Raw genomic sequence first — 21,832 nt, 5'->3', positions numbered from 1 at the left:
TCAAAAAACCCCACTCTCCCTAGCCCCAGTTAATCTAACTGGCTGAGCTTAAAAGGGTGAGATAATTTCACAGCAGAATGTTTGAAAAGCAAGGTGCCTGCCTCTTTAAATTCCTTTCCAGCTGCCCTCTTGTTCTTGGAGATGAGCCACAATCACAGGAGACTTCTTGATGGAATGTACCACTTCTGACTGTAAGCAGGAGGGTGGTTGTAGTTTAATATATGAGTTGAGTATCCCTTATGTGAAATGCTTGGGACCAGAAGTATTTTGGATTTTTTTGGATGCTTAACCTGTATCACTATATTTTAAAAGAACAGCACATCAGGAGAAAATGTTTTAACTTAGTATCTTTCCCTGATGTGCTAGTTTTCCACAGGTGGGGAATTGTTGTTTTTAACATGGAATATTTAGTTGTGCAGCACTCTCTCTGAAATGGGTTCTGCCCTTTCCATGCCCCCCCCCCCGGATGGATTGTTGCTCCACCACCGTGTTCCTGGCCACAATTCCCATTGATCGGTGACATGCATTTCCCACCTTGGTGATTTCTGCCTCCCTCGCAGGGTCGTTGAGGTGGTGAGATGATAGAACCCCATGTATTATGTGCATTTGTAGTCTTGGAAAGGGCATCTGCCCTGTTGATAATGGGGAAAAATACGAGTTCAGGGTGGATTTTCTGTACTTCCATTTGAAACGACCCTTTGTGAAGTCATTTTGTTGTTTTTACTGCTTGTTACGTTTTTAAAAAGGCAACAATCACTTCATTTCCTGGGGATGATTGTCTTTATGGGAATGGGAAGAACATGCTGCAGAACTGCTTTTGATTTTTGTATGCCCTGTTTATTGACAAGTTACGTAACTTTTATTGGTGGGATACTTTAGGGGGGCAGAGCCGCCTAGCCGGTGACTTGCCGTGCTGAATACAGTTCACTAGCCAGGTGCTTGTTAACCTCCCTGCATTTGCAGCCTTAAGCAGGCAGCAGAAACGGGAGGTTTTATCAAGGGGGGGGGCGCAGTTAGTACATGGGGGTGAAGAAGCTGCATTTGGCTGGGTGGGTCCCAAGCAATGCAAATCTTACGCACTCACCCTCTACCCCTGTTGCTGTTGGCAGTGTGCACACAAGCAAGTGCTTTGGAGTACTGGCAAATGGAAGGCTAAACAGACAGACAGCACAGTGTATGTAGTCATCTTATAGCATTTCTTTGATTCCGGAGGGGGGCAGGGGGGCTAAAAATGAAGAATATTGATGTGGGGTGAAAAGAAAGGAGAATGAAATCCCACCTCTATCTGTCCATCTCATAGCAGATGGCAGCCCCAATTTGACTTGGGCTGTGTGGGGAAGTGGAAGGGGGTTGACCCCCAGCTTTGCTGATCAACATTGGTTCCCAGCTCTGCTATATGTATTTTAAAAGAGAAAAAAAGAAATCTCTGTGAAAACTATGTTTCCCCTCTAAAATACAGACGACAAAGCAGGGAACCCTGTTTGCTTTAGCAGAGCTGAGAACCAGTTTTGATTAGTAAAACTGACTGGAGGTTGAAGGGTTAACCCCCCCCCCTTTATTCCCTTTCCTACATGGCCCCAAGGCAAGTTGAGGCTGCAGGAGCCTGCAATTTGCAATTTATGGACAGACCTAGACATACAGTTTCAGTCTCTTTTTTTGCCCTTAAATGCTCATGTTTGTGGAAAATACTGATGAAGGTTTTACTGATTTATTGTTGATTATTTATGTGCAGATAATGAATCACCAATCTTTGGATGGTTTGGGGTTTTTTTTCCTACTCAATAATAAAAATAAAACGCTATGGTATGTGTTATTTTCTTTCTTCAGTACATTTGAGTGAAATAACGCCTCTTAGAGAGAGTGCTCCCAACAGTTTCTGTCTGGGGAGTCATTTGTCCCCTGCTGAAATGGACCAGCCCTCTCCTGACGTTGTAAGATAGATTCTCTCTATGAGTCAGCTTTGTATGCGCAGGGGCTGCTTGGGCACAAGAGGCTCACAACATTGTCGGAGTGAGCCTTGTGGTGGTTGGCAGGGACTTTAGAAGAAGAAGAGTTGGTTTTTATATGCCGACTTTCTCTACCACTTAAGGGGAAATCAAACCACCTTACAATCACCTTCCCCTCCCCACAACAGACACCCTGTGAGGTAGGTGAGGCTGAGAGAGCTGTGACTAGTCCAAGGTGACTAGCCCATGTGGAGGAGCATGGAAACAAATTCAGTTCACCAGATTAGCCTCTGCTGCTCATGTGGAGGAGTGGGAAATCAAACCCGGTTCTCCCAATCAGAGTCCACCGCTCCAAACCACCGCTTTTAACCACTACACCGCGCTGGCTGCTCTTTAGAGCAGGGGTGTTGAACTCATGCTACGAGGGCTGGATATGACATAAATATCACTTGGTAGGGCTGGGCCATGCGTACCATAAAATTTAATGCCAGGTGCCAGAGATACAGACAAAGCCAATTAATGATATTTGTTTTTTACTTTTTTCCTTAAAATAAAAATATGCTTAAAACAATAACACTCTTAACAGTATTTTATTTTATTTAACAGCCCAGATCAGGAGAGTGGGCGCGGTTGGCTCATGGGCCGGATAAGAGCTCTCGAGTCCGCGGGCCGTATGTTTGACACCCCTTTTCTAGAGCTTCAAATGCAAACTAGTGATCCTTGTTCAAGTCCAGTAGCACCTTAGAGACCAAACAAGATTTTTGGGGTATGAGCTTTCGAAAGTCAAAGCTCCCTTCATTGGATACAAGTAGGAATGGAGATCCCTGAGCTCTTATAACCCAGGCAGAAAGTGGGAGGGGTATGCGCAAAGAAAGGAGTCAGGATGCAAAGATTCAGTGCAGAATGTAATCAGCTTGATTAAAATGGGAGAAATGCTAGGGAGCAGAAAATTAGCATCTGTAATGACACAAGAATCCCATGCCCCTATTTAGTCCTGGGGGGATCCATTGTTCTGAACTTGTGAATGAAGTCAAATTCAGCAAAATCACACTGTAATCTCCTCTTGAAGCTTTTCTGTTTGAGGACTGCCACTCTTAGGTAGCAAGGGAATGTTCTGGAAGAGGTAAACCTGTGGTGATGGTACAAAGTGCCGTCATGTTGCAGCCGACTTATGGCGACCCCATAGGTTTTTCAAGGCAAGAGATGTTCAGAGGCGATTTGCCATTGTTGGCCTGTGCACAGTGACCCTGGACTTCCTTGGTGGTCTCCCATCCAAGTACTAACAATGAGGTTTGTCAAAAAGGAGGGATTTGCCTTTTTGTTCTTTTGTGTGTGTGTTTTTTAAACACAAAAATGGTCCCTAAATTTTGATTTGCAGAACCCCCATCCTAAACAGAAGATACAGCTTCACTCTCTGCTGGACTTGGGGTTGCCAGCTCCAGGTTAAGAAATACCTGGAGATTTTTGGGGCGGAGCCTGAGGAGGGCGGATTTGGGGGAGGGGTGGGACTTCAATGCCATAGAGTCCGATTGCCAGAGCGGCCATTTTCTCCAGGGGAACTGATCTCTGTCGCCTGGAGATCAGTTGTAATAGCGGGAGATCCCCAGCTACCACCTGGAGGTTACTAAATGGAAAGATTTGGCTACCGGCTAAGGAATTATTCAGTACGCAGCCACCAACTCACTTAATTCTTTTACTCTTGAGAAAAACCTTCAAGCATTTAAACATATACTTAATATGCAAGATTAACCATCATAAGCACTTTTTATACAAATGTTAGAAAGCTGTTATATACTTATACAGGAAAATATGTGCACAGATGATGTGGACATCACTCCTTCCAAGCTTGTATTATGCAGCTCCGTGCCTTCAATGTGGTAATGCTGTTACAAAATTGACTCAGGCTAATGCCTTGATGCCCAAAATCTGGGCTAGCACCCCAATAATGGAAAATGACAAGATTCCTGCTTTATCTGCTGCATAATACAAGCTTGGAAGGAGCGATGTTCTGATGGGACTAATCTAACCAGCTGACTCAGAAGCAAGTGCAATTTTGGTGCGGTGCGCAGGATCCACGCACCCACAATGGAATTACCATTTGGAATACTTTGACAAATTTGGTTTATACACAGTTTGAATTCAATACGGGACATTATAAGCACAACGATATATCTGGGTATATATTTTCCTGTATAAAGAACATAAGTACTTTTTATACAAATGTTAGAAAGCTGTTATGATGGTTAATCTTGCATATTAAGTATATGTTTAAATGCTTGAAGGTTTTTCTCAAGAGTAAAAATTAAATGAGTTGGTGGCTGCGTACTGAATAATTCCTTAGCCGGTTGCCAAACCACCTGGAGGTTGGCAGCTCTAGCTGGGCTGCACACTTTGGAGCCCATTGCGATGAATAGATGTTGACCTGCTTAACCTTGTTTTGGGTTGTGGACATTACATGTGGCCTCAAATAATGTATGAGCTAGATACCCCTGGGCAGCCGAGGTAGGGCTACGCTTAGGGTTGCCAGCTCTGGGTTGGGAAATACCGGGAGATTTTCAGGGTGGAGCCTGAGGAGGGTGGGGTTTGGAGGGGGGAGGGACTTCAATGCCATAGAGTCCAATTGCCAAAGCGGCCATTTTCTCCAGTGGAACTGATCTCTCTCGCCTGGAGATCAGCTGTAATAGCGGGAGATCTCCAGTCACCACCTGGAAGTTGGCAACCCTAGCTATGCTAGCCTATTCAAAAGTATCTCTGGAAAGAGGAAGTCCAGGGTTCAGATCTTGCCCTGGCTGTGAAATCACCACTAGGTGCCTTAAATGAGCCATTAGCGCCCCGTTGGCAACTAGGGGTAAAGAACAGCCACTGACCTTTGCTCATAATAAAACTTTTTATTGTACTGAATTTATTTCCCCTACCAAAGAGAAGCTCAAAGTGGCTGTTACTCAGCACGTATACTAGGGTTGCCAGGTCCCTCTTCGCCACCGGCAGGAGGTTTTTGGGGTGGAGCCTGAGGAGGGTGGGGTTTGGGGAGGAACTTCAATGCCATAGAGTCCAATGGCCACAGCGACCATTTTCTACAGGTGAACTGATCGCTATCGGCTGGAGGTCAGTTGTAATAGCAGGAGATCTCCAGCTAGTACCTGGAGGTTGGCTGAGATAAAGATAGTACAGGCTCTCAATTGATTGCAAAATGCATATATTGACAAATAAAGAAGTGCAGGTGCTCTAAATGTGATAAAGGAAACTTATCAATTCTAAAAGTAAATTCTGTACAGAAACCTTTGTACAGAATTTACTTTTAGAATTGATAAGTTTCCTTTATCACATTTAGAGCACCTGCACTTCTTTATTTGTCAATATATGCATTTTGCAATCAATTGAGAGCCTGTACTATCTTTATCTCAGCTAGACTTTTTTTAGTACTTGTGTATATTTATCTCAGCAGTACCTGGAGGTTGGCAACCCTACTCCTCAGGCTCCGCCCCAAAAATCTCCTGCTGGTGGCGAAGAGGGACCTGGCAACCCTACACTGCAGGCACATGACAGGGGAAAGGAGGAGCCAGAGTTATGACCCCACTGATGTGGACCAGAGTTCCATGCTGCGGTTGCAGGTGGAGCATCGGCAGACAGAGGAGAGGGGTCACAAGCTGCCCAGGCCAAGGGAAGTGTGAAGGCAAAGGAAGCTTTTATGAGGTGGGGTTAGGGATGCCAGCCTCCAGGTGGGGCCTGGAGATCCCCCTGGATTATAGCTCATGTCTACACTACAGAGATCAATTCCTCTGGCTAAAACGGATGCTTCAGAGGGTGGACTCTGTGGCATTGTACCCCACATAGGTCCGTGTCCTCCCCAGGCTCCATCCCCAAGTCTCCGGGAGTTTCCCAACGTGGATCTGGCTACCAGAATGGTGTAGTTGTTAAGAACGGTGGTTGGAGTGGTGGACTCTGATCAGGAGAGCTGCGTTTGATTCCCCGCTCCTCCACGTGAGCGGCGGAGGCGAATCTGGTGAACTGGATTTGTTTCCCCCGCTCCTACACATGAAGCCAGCTGGGTGACCTTGGGCTAGTCATAGCTCTCTCAGCCCCACCCACCTCACAGGGTGTCCATTGGGGTGAGAGGAAGGGAAGATGACTGTAAGCCGGTTTGATTCTTCCTTAAGTGGTAGAGAAAGTCGGCATATAAAAACCAACTCTTCTTCTACCCCATCTCCCGTTGGCGGCCAGGGTGGACCTGGGGGTACTGTTGAACCTGCCTGTGCTAAAAAGGAATCCTATCCACTGTCATCACTTGGGTCCTCCTCTCAGCATGCATACAAAAATGGAGGTGGGGTGCCTTGGTCTCTACGCAGACAGATAACCAGCAGCAGTTTCTTCCGAAAGGCAGCAAAGACACTGCAACTCTACAGGGGCTCACAAGCCAGCAGGTGGCGCTGTGTGACACACCTGCAGGCCCCAATGGGTGGGATGAAGATGGATGCATTGAAGGATATATTTTTATTGTTTACATAAGCAAAGTTGGGCGAAGGACTTCAAGTGCCATTAAAAGACAGGAGTAGGGTTGCCAATCTCTAGGTGGGGCCTGGAGATCTCCTGGAATCTCCAGGCTACAGATATCAAGTCCCCTCGAGAAAGTGCAGGGTGGACTCTACAGCATTATACCCACATCTGCCTTATACTGAATCAGACCACTGGTCCATCAAGGTCAGTATTGTCTACTCAGACTGGCAGCAGCTCTCCAGCGTCTCAAGCAGAGATCTTTCATACCACCTCCTTCCTGGTCCTTTCAACTGGAGATGCCAGGGATTGAACCTGGGACCTTCTGCATGTCAAGCAGGTGTTCTACCACTGAGCCATGGCCCTTGACTTGAATGGAACTGTCACAAGACAGTTATACTGAATCACAGCATTGGTATATCAAGGTCAGTACTGTCTACTCTGACTGGCAGCGGCTCTCCAGGGTCTCAAGCACAGGTCTTTCACATAACCTACTGCCTAACAGGAGATGTGGGTGATAGAATCTGGGACCTCCCCTCTCCAAACCCCTCCACCCCCAGGCAACCCTAAGTTCCACCCCCAAATCTTCAGGAATTTTCCAGCTTGAAGTTGGCAACCCTACAGACAGATGGCTCCATCGGAAAGTTCTGAGCAAGGCAATAATGCCCATTCTGTTCCTATTCAATGGATTGCCCCCTCCCCCATGTTAATTCCTGCATGGGAGAAGTACCACTTGAGTTTTCTATCTTGGACCCCAAAATGCATTGGGCTACCCCTGTTACTTATATTACTTATAATTATTAGATTCCATATTATATATAATAATCAATTATTCATGTTTATGCTTATTAACCTGTACAAAATCAGAATGAAATAATGTCCAGACATTTACACAAACACCTCTGTATGCAACATACACATACTTGCACATGATATAATGTGTGAAAAGCATCAAGCTTTTCCAAAGCAGAGGGGGGTCATTAAGAAATTACCATCTGCAGGAAGGAAACGACAGTCTAAATCAGGGGTCCCCAACTTTTTTGAGCCTGCGGGCACCTTTGGAATTCTGTTGCAGCGTGGTGGGCGCAGCCGTGAAATGTCTACCACAAAATGGCTACCGCAGGAGGCGGAGCCAGCCATGAAATGACTGCTGCAGCTTAGCTTCAGCAGCACAGTGAAGATCCTTGTGCTACAGTGGCAGCTGCTGCCAAAACAAAGTTTTTAAATATCTGCACAGCCATTCAAGTTTCCAATGGCCAATCTGTAGGGTTGCCAACCTCCAGGTACTAGCTGGAGATCTCCTGCTATTACAACTGATCTTCAGCCAATAGAGATCAGTTCACCTGGAGAAAAATGGCCGCTTTGGCAATTGGACTTTATGGCATCGAAGTCCTTCCCCTCCCCTCCTCAGGCTCCACCCCCAAAACCTCCTGCCAGTGGTGAAGAGGGACCTGGCAACCCTACCAATGGCCAATCTGTAGCCTTGTTGGCAGAAGCTCCACCTGGCCCCACCCGTTTTCTAAACACTCTTGGCGGGCGCTTGGAAAGGTGTCGGTGGAAACCATGTTGGGGAACCCCTGGTCTAAATCCAGACCACTCCATCGTCATAGCTTCCCGCTCTGCTTGAGACACATCCCACTTTGCTCACTGGAGGAAATTCTCCTAGTACATAAATTTGGAAAACACATGCATTTGCAACAGTACGCCCCGTGCATTCCATCAGCCGGGCAGCAGGTGGCTGACGGACGCTTTCCCCGTCAGAATTCATAAACGATATGTTCTGCCACTTTGCTGGATTTCATTTTCTTTGCAAACGTCTCTTCAAACATCCGGTTCTGTTTGGGAGTGAAGTGGTTTTTCCAGTCACCGACAGCACCTGAAGATTGAAGAATGGAAAATGAAGAGCTGCCGCTACACAGGCTGAAGGGGTCACTTGAGTGGAGATGGTCAACCAAAGAACTGGAAACTCCCATCCAGTATTTTTGATATGTAAAATGAAAGAAGAAAGAATGTCAGTGGCTCGCTTTCTAAGTGCCCATGGCTTCCGCCTAAGAAAACCATGAATATATCTCATGATCTGGGTTGGGAAATACCTGAAGATTTTTGGGGCGGAGCCTGAGGAGGGTGGGGTTTGGGGAGGGGAGGGACTAGGGTTGCCAGCTCCGGGTTGGGAAATACTTGGAGATTTGGGGGGCAGAGCCTGAGGAGGGCGGGGTTTGGGAAGGGATTTCAGTGCCATAGAGTCCAATTGCCAAAGCAGCCATTTTCTCCAGGGGAACTGATTTCTATTGCCTGGAGATCAGTTGTAATAGCGGGAGGTCTCCAGCCACCACCTGGAGGTTGGCAACTCTAGGAGGGACTTCAATGCCATAGAGTCCAATGGGCAAAGCGACCATTTTCTCCAGGGGAACTGATCTCTATCACCTGGAGATCAGTTGTAATAACAGATCTCCAGCTAGTCCCTGGAGGTTGAACTGCAGAAAACAACAAACCTATGCTGAAATCGTTAAACTGGAGAAAACAACAGCACGTGGGCTCAGATAATTTTTACAATGAAATAAGCATTAAATTAAATGGCCATAACCAAATCAAATGGCCATAACCAAAAGTATGTACCATTCCAAAGAAACCAAAATTCAAAAATTCTCAATTATTTGTGTATTAAAGTCATACCACAATGAGTACATTTCACATATGCCACACAGGGCTTAAGACAGCAAAAAGAAAATGCCAATAAAGGCTACAGTAATCTGCTCAGGGAGGCGGATACAATGTCTAGGGAGACGGACCAAGCTCCGATATGAATTTAATCAAACTCCACCCGGAGCATTAAAGAAGTCCAAGAGTAGACATCAATCGCGACCAGCAAAGCAGCAAGGACGCTCGTTTCAGGTAGTCCTTCATCAGCTTGCTACATCAACTTGCCCTTGTGTTTTAGCTGGCTTAAAAGCAACAATTTGCAGCCGTATCGAAACCGACATGTAATGCACCTGTTTTTACCTGTAATTATTTTAATTTACTGATCCCATTTAATGGATTTTATATTGATCTTTTGTTTGTCTTAGCGTATTTGGTTTTTTGGTCTTGTACTGGTGATTATATAGATTACACGCGGTGGGTTTGTGGGTTGTTTATTTTGAATTGCTTCAGAGTTAAATTAGCCGTAAACTGCCTTGAGCAGTTGTCTGGAGAAGCAGCCAAGGAATAATCTAAATAAGTAAAATGCAGACTAAACCACGTGTCAAGGAGTCTGCCTTTTCATTAAGCACAATTCTCTTGGCTTCTCTTCTCCCAGCTTACATTTTAGATTCTTTCATACTTGTTTCAAGTGATCCCAAAATAACTAAGGCCTGGGATGGAAATGCAATGGGATGCTTTAGCCCAAGACGGACCCTTGGTCCGCTTAGGCCAGGGTGGTCTACTCCGATCAACAAGCACTAGGATTGCCAGGTCCCTCTTTGCCACTGGCAGGAGGTTTTTGGGGAGGAGCTTAAGGAGGGCGGGGTTTGGGGAGGGGAGGGCCTTCTATGCCATCGAGTCCAATGGCTGAAGCAGCCATTTTCTCCAGGGGAACCGATCTATACCAGCTGGAGATCAGTTGTAATATTGTAGTGAGGTTATCAACCTTATGTTCGGAACATATGTTCTTTGAAACTGTGACTACACGTTGGGGGATTGCCAGAATTGACAAAGCCGTTTGCGAAATTGGACCTCTACCGGAAACCTATTTTCTCCACCTTCTTTTGGCATTCTTGGACTTTTTCAACCTTAGGGTTGTTGGACACTGACCTTGTATGATTCTTGGAAGTGTACTTGTTCTTGGTTGCGACTTTTGTTCTTGTTTATTTGTTCACTTATAATACATGAAGTTCTCACTGTGATTTAGCAGTATTTGTGCTTTTTGCCATAAGTGTCCCTTTATGGTTACATAAGTACCTGGAAGTTGGCAACCCTAACAAGCACCCTCTGTGGTCTCAGCCACCATTCCATGCCAATCCTGCTTCCTGAGGACTTTGTCACCATTAAATTCTACATACTAAACCTTTTAAATACTAAATGCTAAATTAAATCATGCATTTAAGATATTCATAGTTCATGTACTTGAATATGCTGTTAAACATGGGGGGGGGCTATAGACTCTCTTTTGCCTGAGGGCCTAGTAGGGCTGCCAACCTCCAGGTGGTGGCTGGAGATCTTCCGTTAATACAAATGCTCTGCAGGCGAAAGAGATCAGTTCCCCTGGAGAAAATGGCCGTTTTGGCAATTGGACTCTATGGCACTGAAGTCCCTCCCCTCCCCAAACCCTGCCCTCCTCAGGCTCCACCCCCAAAAATATCCAGGTATTTTCCAACCCGGAGCTGGCAACCTTATGGCCTAGGTTGCCTGCGTTGGCCCTGGGTAGGGTTGCCAGGTCCCTCTTCATAACCGGCAGCCTGAGGAGGGATTTCAGTGCCATAGAGTCCCATTGCCAAAGCAGCCATTTTCTCCAGGGGAACTGATCTCTGTCAGCTGGAGAGCAGTTGTGATAGCAGGAGATCTCCAGCTAGTACCTGGAGGTTGGCAACCCTATCCCTGAGGGAGGTCAAACAGAGGGAAAGGTTAAGCATTTCTTGCCTCTAAATTGCACCTTGCTCTCCCCATATTTTTGCTCTTCAGCAGAGCTCCCAGACCCAGATCTTCTCCCCAGTATTGGATGGGGCCTTCTGAAGGCAGTCACCTGATGACTGTGTCACTTGTCCTTGCTTCTCCAGAATGTGTGAATCAGCTCTCTGTGTGCAACCAAAGAACTTTTGGCAGGGACTCGGGAAACCTTTCACGAGCAGCTCTTTCCGACTGACCTTTGCGGAATATCAACCTCCGGTTGGACGTGAGCGCGCAGACCGTCTGGTTAGGGTTGTAGTTTTCCTTCTCCGTGTTGGTTTTCATCTCGCTGAATGAGGATTTGGCGCAGATTTCATTAATTCCGCTCTCGCTGGCGTTGACCCCTAGAAAGGTGCTTACTTTCTTCACCACTTTCGGAAGATCCTGAGATGTGTGGAAAAGAGATGACATGATCGTCTAGAACTCTTCTCAGTCCCCCGCCCGCTGAAATGACCAGGAGTGCACAAAGCCACAGTAGTTTTCATTCCTTTCAAAGAGGATTGGGCAGGGATATGAATTTGGCAAAGCGTGTTTGATTTTATTGTTGAATCAGTAAAGCAATATGAGTATTTCAAATTAAACCTATAGAACACTAAAACCACTATATAATATAGAGAAGGCTGAATCTGGCCAAATGAAAGCGTTTCTTTAAAAATTCCAGTTCATTTCAAAGGGAAAGTTAAGAAATTACAACCAGTGGGATTTACAAGGGCTTCACACTAGATCAGGGGCATCAAACTCAATTGTTACAAGGTCTGGGTATGACATAAATTCCACTTGGTCGGGCCGCGCCAACCCAGATTGATAGGGTTGCTGGAGATCTCCTGCTTGTACAAATCTATGGTGAGGCCACACTTGGAATACTGTGTACAGTTCTGGTCACCACACCTAAAAAAGGATATTACAGAGCTTGAGAAGGTGCAGAAAAGAGCAACCAAAATGGTTAGGGGACTACAGCAACTATCCTATGGGGAACGGTTAAGACGCTTAGGGCTGTTTAGCTTGGGAAGAAGGCGGCTGAGGGGAGACATGATAGAGGTCTATAAAATTATGCATGGTTTGGAGAGAGTGGACAGGGAGAGGTTTTTCTCCCTCTCCCATAATACTAGAACATGGGGTCATCTGCTAAAGCTGGAGGGCGAGAGATTCAAATAGATAAAAGGAAGTATTTTTTCACACAACGCATAGTTAAATTGTGGAACTCCCTGCCCCAGGATGTGGTGATGGCTGCCAGCTTGGAGGGCTTTAAGAGGGGAGTGGACATATTCATGGAGGAGAGGGGTATTCATGGCTATTAGTTAGAATGGATACTAGTCATGCTGCATACCTATTCTCTCTAGTATCAGAGGAGCATGCCCATTATATTGGGTGCTGTGGAAGACAGCAGGATGGTGCTGCTGCACTCATCTTGTTTGTGGCTTCCTAGAGGCACCTGGTTGGCCACTGTGTGAACAGACTGCTGGACTTGATGGGCCTTGGTCTGATCCAGCAGGGCCTTTCTTATGTTCTTATTTCAGCTGATCTCCATCCGATAAAGATCAGTTCACCTGAAGAAAATGGCCGCCTTGGCCATTGGACTCTATGGCATTGAAGCCTCTCCCCTCCTCAACCCCCCCTCCTCAGGCTCCACCCCAAAAACCTCCCTCCGGTTGCGAAGAGGGACCTGGCAACCCAACCTGGAGAACATGGCTGCTTTGGCCATTGGACTCTATGGCCTTGATGTCCCTCCCCAAACCCCTCCCTCCTCAGGCTCCACCCCAAAAATCTCTCGCTGGTTGTGAAGACGGGCCTGGCAACCCTACAGATTGTGGGGGGGGGGTGTCTGCCTTGGCTGGCTTGCAGGCTGGATAAGAACTGTTAAGGGGCCGGATCTGGCCTGTGGGCCTTATGTTTGAAACCCCTGATAGAGATGGATGTGATCACTCCACATATCATATTCTACACACCTGTTCTAGTCTATGGGCGAAAACGCACGGTCGCTTTAGCCTCCTTTATTCCCTGTTTCAGCCAGGATTCAGCCAGGATCGAAAGCATGCGTTTTTGCCGAACGTGCGTTCAATCCTGGCTGAATCCTGGCTGAAACAGGGAATAGAGGAGGCTAAAGTGACCATGCGTTTTCACCCAAAATCGAATGCTGAAGCAAGCCCCCACCCCCCATGGACTGATAGACCCACTTAATGGATCCAGGTTCCAACACAATGGCTTCAGAGCTGGGTGGGTTGCTTTTGGGGGGGACGGAAGGAATCTTAACATTTACCTTTTTCATGTCTTCGTAGAACAAGAACAGGGTGTTTTTGTCGGTGGTGTTTTCCTCCCAGCTTAAAACATGATCAAACCAGGATCCGCAGACAACTGCAAGTAAAACAAACTGAGATGTGGTTGAACTCTGTAGAGCCTGCGTAGACCCCGCACTGAAGCACTGTTTCCGCATCTGGATGAAATTCTCAGAAAGGGCATCCCAGATCCTAGGGGCCAGCATGGTGTAGTGGTTAAGAGTGGTGGACTCTCATCTGGAGAACCGGCTTTGGTTCCCCACTCCTCCACATGAAGCCAGCTGGGTGACCTTGGGCTAGTCACAGTTCTTTCTGAACTCTCTCAGCCCCACCTACTTCACAAGGCGTCTGTTGTGGGGCGAGGGAGGGAAGGAGATTGTAAGCCGGTTTGATTCTCCTTAAAAGGTAGAGAAAGTCAGCATATAAAAACCAACTCTTCTTCTTCTTCTTCTAGTCTGACGCTCTAACCACTACATTACACTGTCTCTCAATGCCTCATGATTTATCACACAGGAAACTTTTCTAAGATACCGCCAGCCTTCAGGCTAGAGTAGGTGAACAATACATGTTAATCAATAAATGTTTTTATATTGTGTGCAAGCCACCTCAGGCAGAAAGGAAGGTATCTCAGGTCACACCACAAACGAAGACTATTATTAATTCTTGCTGTCACAAAATTGCTGAGTCATTCGAGGATCCTTTGCTTGTGACCATAATCCTGTTTGTTGCTTGGGTTGATCTTTGTATCCTGCTCCACAGGAACAAATTTTTACAGCTGGGCAATAAACAGGACTGGAACGGTATTTAGATAACAGGAATGAGACCCTCGTAGTCTTGACCTCAGCAGAGGAATTAAGGAAGCAGCAATAAAAATGCTCACTTTGGTCCTCGGGGTTTGGAATTGACAGTCCAAGATAACCAACCCGGGCATGAGGTGTTAAGAACCAAGACTGCAAATTCACCTACAAATCCAAATCCTCCATGGGTGAGGATTTACCCTGAAGGAAGAGCTTAAAATAAGGGCAGTGGGAAAGTTTTGCAAACTCTTGAGAGTGTGGTGGTCTACCCAGCACAGAAGTGTCTATGACCGGAAGAAAGTCAGATCGGAAGAAAGGTCTTTCTCTAATGCTTGCTGTTTGAGACCTTTTTAAAAATCTTTTTAACCTGGAGATAGCGGGAATTGAACGTGGGGCCTTCTGCAAGCAATGCAGCAGCTCTACCGCTCAGCCCCAGCCCCTCACAAGCAGAGGAGTGTTAGAAATGTGAATGTGTAACACAGAATCTGACCACCTAACCTCAAATATGGCCACACTTGATGGCCATGTTTGCTGTGCCAAGGGTCCCCAATATAGTGCCATCAGGGCCGGATTTAGGTTTGATGAGGCCCTAAGCTATTGAAGGTAATGGGGCCCTTTATATGTCCAGCTGTCCTTTGTCAACAACAAATTGTCGCTGTTTTTTGGGTTGAATATATGCTATATGGTAATTTATGGACCTAATAGGTATCTAAAGCCATTTGCACATAACAAAATATGTATTTTATCAAAGTAATTGTTGAGCTGAAATACAATTAAGATAACCAGTGATATTTTAGGGAACAAACCAGTGATATTTTAGGGAGCAGGCTAGCAGGCGGGGCCCATTACTTACATCATAGGAGCCTACACAACACAAAACACTGTTGCTGTATGTAGATTTTATTTTATTTGTTTTTTATCTTACATTTTAGAAATGTACATCCAGGTTTTTTTTCCTTTAAATTTTTTGGGGAGGCCCAAGACAGTGGGGCCCTAAGCTATAGCTTCTTTAGCTTATACGTAAATCCGGCACTGAGTGCCATGTAGATAGGGTTGCCAACCACCAGGTACTGGCTGGAGATCTTCTGCTACTACAACTGATCTCCAGCAGATAGATATCAGTTCCCCTGGAGGAAATTGCCTCTTTGGGAATTGGACTCTATAGCATTGAAGTCCCTGCCCTTCCCAAACCCCTCCCTCCTCAGGCTCTCACCCAAAAACCTCCCGTGGGTGGCGAAGAGGGACCTGGCAAGCCTACATGTAGAGTTGCCAAAGTCCAGGTGGTGGCTGAAGATCTCCTGCGATTCCAACTGATCTCCAGGCAACAGATCAGTTCCCCTATGACATTATACCCCACTGAAGTCCCTCCCCTTCCCCAAACCCTGTCCTCCCCAGACTCCACTCCCAAAATATCCAAAATTTTCCCAACCTGGAGCTTGCAACCCTAGTACCATGGTGCCTGCCAACACCTTTCCTGGCACCTAACAAGTCTTTTTAGAAATCGGCAGGGGCTTTTAACCATCAAGGCTTCTGATTAACCATTGGAGATTTGATTTACCCTTCCCAGAATTCAGCGAGTGCTAGAATATGGCAATCGAGAGAGGCAAAAGAGAGTCTTTGTCCTTACCATCTCCTTTTAGGAACATCTCCAGGAATTCAAGCCAGCTGTCTATGGTGGGGAGGTTTGGATTCTCTCTGTAATAATGATACATGGAAACGGCAATGTCTTTCGGATTTCTGAGAATGTAGATAGCCTACAAACGAAGACAGCGTATTACTAAGGGAGGGATAGACCAGGGGTCCCCAACACCACACCTGTGGGTGCCACGGTGCCCTTCGACACCTGTCCTGGCACCCTCCAAGTGTTTTTAGAAAGTGGGAGGGGCCAGGTGGGGCTTTTGCACTACAAGGCTTCCGATTGGACACTGGAGATTTGATTGGCTGTGTGGATTTTAAAAAAACATTGCTTTGGCAGCAGCTGCCGCTATAACATAAGGCCCCTCTTTGCGCAACTGAAGATAAGCTATGGCAGCCCTTTGGTGGTTGTGCCCACCATGGGGTGCCAGAATTCCAAAGGTGTCCCCGGGCTCAAAAATGCTGGGGTAGACCCTCCTGCAGGAGATTCATTGTTACATTTGGGGGGGTTTTTTCTGCAGAGTGTTCTGCTTTACCACAACATCCTTGAGCTGGAGACTATTTCTTTGCAGCATAAAGTAGAGTTCGGTACAGGTTTGGGGTGGACGGCTTTGGCATGAGGAGTGGGAAGTGAAAATGACCCTGGAGCAATCAAGCTGAGAGGCCCCTGTGGCCAACACTGCAGGGGTCGCTCAACTCAGCGGTGCAAACAACTGGTATTAGCTCCCCCATTGCTTCCTCCTGAAAACTGAAAGCAGGAAAACACAATGGGTGATCTGATACCAGTGACCGTTGCTGATGAAGGGTCTAAACCAAGTGGCCCCTGAGGTGCTATCTAGGGCTGGGCTGGGTTTGTTCCTGGCCACCATTGGCCCTGTAGGGGAATGGTCCACCGGGAAACGTCCCTGTAAGTTAAAGGGCCCCTGCTTGACATAAAGTGTTTAGTGCAGGACTCTAGCATCTTTTCCCCCCTAGTACACAGTTATGACATGACCTGACCTGGCTGGCCCAGGCTAGCCCGATCTCGTCAGATTTCAGAAGCTTATCAGGGTCGGCCCTTGTAACTATTTTGTTTAATATTTATTTGTCTCTGTCTGTCTGTCTCTATGTCTGTCTGTCTCTCTCTCTCTCTCTCTCTCCATCTATCCATCCATCCATCTACCTATCCATCTACCTATCCATCCATCTACCTATCCATCCATCTATCCATCTACCTATCCATCCACTCACCCATCCATCCATCCACCCATCCACCCATCCACCCATCCACCTATCCATCTACCTATCTACCTATCTACCTACCTATCTATCATCTATCTATCTATCTATCTATCTATCTATCTATCTATCTATCTATCTATCTATCTATCTAATATCCCACCCTATATCCCGACCAAAGCCGGGCTGAGGGCAAAGCTGGGCTGAGTGCAGCTAACATCAACAACAAAAAACACAATACAAAGATTCAGATTCAATACGACACTAATTTAAAATCCAGCAGCTGAAATTACTTAAGTGATAATTACTTGACTTTTAAAAAAATGGTGTACAAAGTTACCTTGCATTGTTTGAGCTTGAAAGTGGGTGGCAACATGTTGCAATCCAAGTGAGTTGGGATGATCCTCTTGCAGGAAAGGTGGTCCAGTTGCTCCAGTTTGGAAAGATCTCCAAATTCAATCGGAGAAGTTATAGCCACTTTGGAAGCATAAAGATGCAGGATGATTTCAGCAAGCCAGTGGGTGCCTGCAGGGGAAGAGAGAGTCTCCACATTAGCAGAGAGTTCAATGTTATTTCATCCACTGGGGTAAAAAGGCTATATGCAACTTGGATGGGCCAGGCTAGCACAATTCCATCAGATCTCAGAAGCTAAGCAGAGTTGGCCCAGCTAGTATTAAGAGGCAGGCAATGGCAAACCACCTCTGAGTGTCTCTTGCCTTGAAAACCTTATGGGGTCACCACCATGAGCCAACTGCCACTTGATGCCACTTTCCATCACTATAGAGCAATACCCACACCCTCCCTCCATCGCCTATGGCGAGTAAGAATTGTATCCAGGTGATCATGCTGTCCCACATACCCCAGTTTGTCCTCCCAACAACCCTGTGATGTAGATTAGACTGAGAGTGCCTGGCCCAAGGTAAGCCAGTGACCTTCCTGATTGAATTGGGATTTGAACCCAGGCCTCTGCTGAACCAGTACCGAATGCTTGGTCAGCATAATGGGAGGAGTGGGGTGCCTTGCTGCTGATATGTAGAGAAAGATCTGATTTCTCACCATGATCCCTTTTCCAATAAAAAGTTAGAGAAGCAGTGAAATTGACCAGGGCAGATCAGAAACATCTTTTCTTCTAGTCAATTTCAATCCCAACAAAAGTTCATGACTGGTGTAGGGACTGCTTCCAGAAAGAGACATTTAAAATTAAATTATTTTTACAGGACTAAAAGAACCAGTGGGTTCTAGATGGGATCAAGCCTGAACTCTCCCTGGAAGCTAAAATGACTCAACCGAGGTTACCATTCTTTGGTCACATTATGAGAAGGCAAGACAATAATGGTAGGAAAAGATGAAAGAGGCAGGAAAAGAGGAAGACCCAACACGAGATGGATTGACGCAATCATGGAAGCCACGGCCCCCCAGTCTGCAAGACCTGAGCAAGGCTGTTGATGATAGAAAGTTTTGGAGGTCATTAATTCATAGGGTCACCATAAATCGGAAGCAACTTGCCAGCACTACACACATACACACACACAAGTACAAATCTGAGTATACAAAGGACAAGTATGCATCCTTTGGTGTACTGAGATCATTTTAAAACCTTGTGAAAAAACGTTTTTTAAAGGGCTCTGTGCATTGGAGAAGCTCTTATAACGGGCACTCCTTATTCTAATAATCTCTTCTTTAACATTTGTGATCGAAACTGGTCCCAGTAGCTATCTTACAGCCAATAAAATAGCGTCAGAAAACAAATTAAATTCATTACACCTTTAAAAAGCAGCCAAGTGAAAATACAGGTAGCAGAAGGGGCCGTGGCTCAGTGGCAGAGCATCTGCTTGGCATGCAGAAGGTCCCAGGTTCAATCCCTGGCATCTCCAGTTAGGGACTAGGCACGTTGGTGATGTGAAAGACCTCTGCCGGAGACCCTGGAGAGCCGCTGCCAGTATGAGTAGACAATACTGACTCTGATGGACCCAGGGTCTGATTCAGTATAAGGCAGCTTCATGTGTTCTAGTCAAGTTACAACGGAAAGAAGAGCTCTTGGTGGTTGTTCTGATTTGGAGGCTTATCGATCGTAGCCGCAGGCTGCTCTGAGTTGGATTAGTTTGGCCTCCTCCCAGGTATTGCATGATGGCTTCAGCCTGCACCCTTACAGCGTGACGACCAGTGGGCCTACATAAGCTTTACAATCCAGTTTCCAGGAGTGTTGATGGCCACCGTAGAAACACAAAGCTGCATCATACTGAATCAGACCTTGTGGTCCATCAAGGACATAATTGTCTACTCAGATTGGCAGCAGCTCTCCAGGGTCTCTCAGGCTGAGATCTTTCACAATATCTGCTGCCTGGTCCATTCAACTGGAGATGCCGGGGATTGAACCTGGAACCTTCTGCATGCCAAGCAGATGCTCTACCACTGAGGCACAGACCCCTCCCCATCCCAGACCTGCCTTTGTGTTAGATCGGCAAGCCAAAGCCCAAAAGGGTGGGAGGAACACACCCAAGGAACCTCTTCCACAATGCTAGTGATTTCTGCAGAAAACTCATTTGCTTTTAAAATCATTTGCAGTGAAAAATCAGTTGATCTTTTTTAACCCTGATCCATTAATTAAATTTTGCAGGCCTGATATTCAGCTTAAATCAATAAGGAGTAGGAAGAAGAGGAAAATGAGACTTTGCATATGAACGGCCCAATCTTTTCACTGTCAGACAAGCCCACAAGAATTTGAACAAGAAACCATTAATGTTTGCTGAGAGGTAAATCCATGTTTGGACTGTACCATTTCAGACCGTCAGTGGGTGTTCACTTGGCCGAATGCTCCTCCATATAAAAATAATCTCCGCACATAGAAAGCTACTATGTCAAGACAAAAGCTAACCTAGAGCTCTTCTCCCTGACATCCGTTTTTCTGTGTGCAAGGAACTTGTACGGAGGAGCCTCCAATATCATGAGCCCCTCTACTTTAGAGAGAACTGGGCAAAAAAAATCCGAGGAAGAGGAGGAGGAGGAGGAGGAGGAGGAGGAGTTGGTTTTTACATGCCGACTTTCTCTACCACCACCACTACTAGAAGAAGAAGAGTTAGTTTTTATATGCTGACTTTCTCTCCCACGTAAGAAAGAATCAAACCGGCTTGCAATCACCTTCCCTTCCCCTCCCCACAACAGACGCCCTGTGAGGTAGGTGGGGCTGAGAGAGTGTGACTTGCCCTGGGTCACCCAGCTGGCTTCGTTTGTAGGAGTGGGGAAACAAATCCAGTTCACCAGATTAGCGTCCGCCGCTCACGTGGTGGAGTGGGAAATCAAACCCAGTTCTCCAGGTCATACTCCACCACTCCAAACCACCGTTCTTAACCACTACACCATGCTGGCTCTCACCATGCTGGAAACGACTCTTGGGCATCAGACAGGCTTCCTAGAGACTACTTCTGAGCAAATGGTTGACAGATCGCAGCCTTAGAGCATGGGTCTCAATCCTTCACGTCCCCTTCCTCTCTCCTGCATTCAGCATTTGCCTCTCCGCTCGGCTGAGTTCAAAATTTAAAGACCCATTTCCACAAATTCTAAGCAAGGCTTTACCAGACTTTGGATAGGACACCAAGAGGACGTCGTCGTTTCTAGCCTCAAAAGTAGCCAGAGATCTTAAAAGCTCTGGGGACGATCTTGTGGTAAAGGCAATTCCATTGAAGGTGTGGATGAGATCCTCTTCATCTGGGGCTGACATTGGGCAAGCAGTCCTGTAGATCCCAATAGATCGGATTCTGTTGTAGCAGTCGAAGGACTATGAAACAGCTTCTGTGCTAGACGGCTGTCAGTAACATCTGAGAAGGTGGAAGAGAAAAGAAGATGTTTATACACCTTGTAATATCTCCCAGAAGCAGTGCAGGACTTATCTTTATTGGGAGCGACAACTATAAAGCCATATAACGATTACCCAGATAAAGGGCCATTACAAAAAATCTAGTTCAGTGGATCCGGGTTTTGCAGATCAATACACGAGAGAAACCTCAAGTGGAAAATCACCAGGAATGCAGCATGCGGTTTAACCAGCGGTGCTCTTAGAGTGACCGCTGTGCTTTCTCAGTAGGTCAATGAGTTCCTAATGAATCTGTGTGTCAGGTTAGCAGCTCTGCAGAAACACGGCTTTGCTATAGCCGAAGCAAAGTTCCCAAGTCTTATCAGATGAAAACAAGTTGGGAGAAGAACTTTCTGAGGTCCGGTGGCTCGCACATTCTTTTATAGGTATCAACACCTTCACTTCCAAAAAGAGCTGGATTCCAGTTCAATGGCACCTTAGAGACCAACAAGATTTTTAAAGTATAAGCTTTTGAAAGTCAAAGGCCCCCTTGTAAGATTCTTGAAAGCTCATACACTGGAAATCTGGTTGATCCCTAAGGTGCTACTGGACTCGAATCTAGCTTTTCTACTGCAAGCCGACACTGCTGCCCTTTGAAATTCACTTCCAAAAAAAGATCCTTTGTTTCTTGCTAACTAAAAAACAAACACTTTTTCATAAAATTTAGAAGTTATAATTTATTTATTTAAAACATTTATTAGCTGCCAGTTTGGTGCAGAGAGATTGCGTGGTGTAGTGGTTAAGAGCTAGGGTTGCCAACATCCAGGTAGTAGCTGGAGATCTCCTGCTATTACAAATGGCTGCTTTGGCAATTGGACTCCATGACATTGAAGTCCCTCCCCTTGCTAAACCCCGCCCTCCTCAGGCTCTGCCCCAGAGGGACCTGGCAACCCTATTAAGAGTGGCAGAACCTGGTTTGATTACCCACATCTCCACATGACGCCTGCTTTGTGACCTTGGGCTAGTCACAGTTCTCTCCAA

At 46.2% G+C, this 21,832-nt stretch overlaps 1 protein-coding gene across 1 annotated transcript; it reads right to left on the bottom strand.

Moving 5' to 3' along the window:
• Positions 1–8,194: 8,194 nt before the first annotated feature.
• LOC130475694 (sulfotransferase 6B1-like) lies at positions 8,195–20,719 on the bottom strand. The gene is made up of 6 exons (XM_056847526.1): positions 20,575–20,719; positions 17,342–17,526; positions 15,776–15,902; positions 13,336–13,430; positions 11,276–11,462; positions 8,195–8,313 (listed from the first exon to the last, which is right to left on the bottom strand). Exons 1-6 carry the CDS (start codon positions 20,717–20,719, stop codon positions 8,195–8,197), a joined length of 858 nt encoding a protein of 285 aa, XP_056703504.1.
• Between the last annotated feature and the right edge of the window lie 1,113 nt (positions 20,720–21,832).

Source organism: Euleptes europaea, chromosome 3, assembly GCF_029931775.1.
Source record: "Euleptes europaea isolate rEulEur1 chromosome 3, rEulEur1.hap1, whole genome shotgun sequence".
Classification (NCBI taxonomy): domain Eukaryota; kingdom Metazoa; phylum Chordata; class Lepidosauria; order Squamata; family Sphaerodactylidae; genus Euleptes; species Euleptes europaea.
This window is presented reverse-complemented; position numbering and strand designations above follow the sequence as displayed.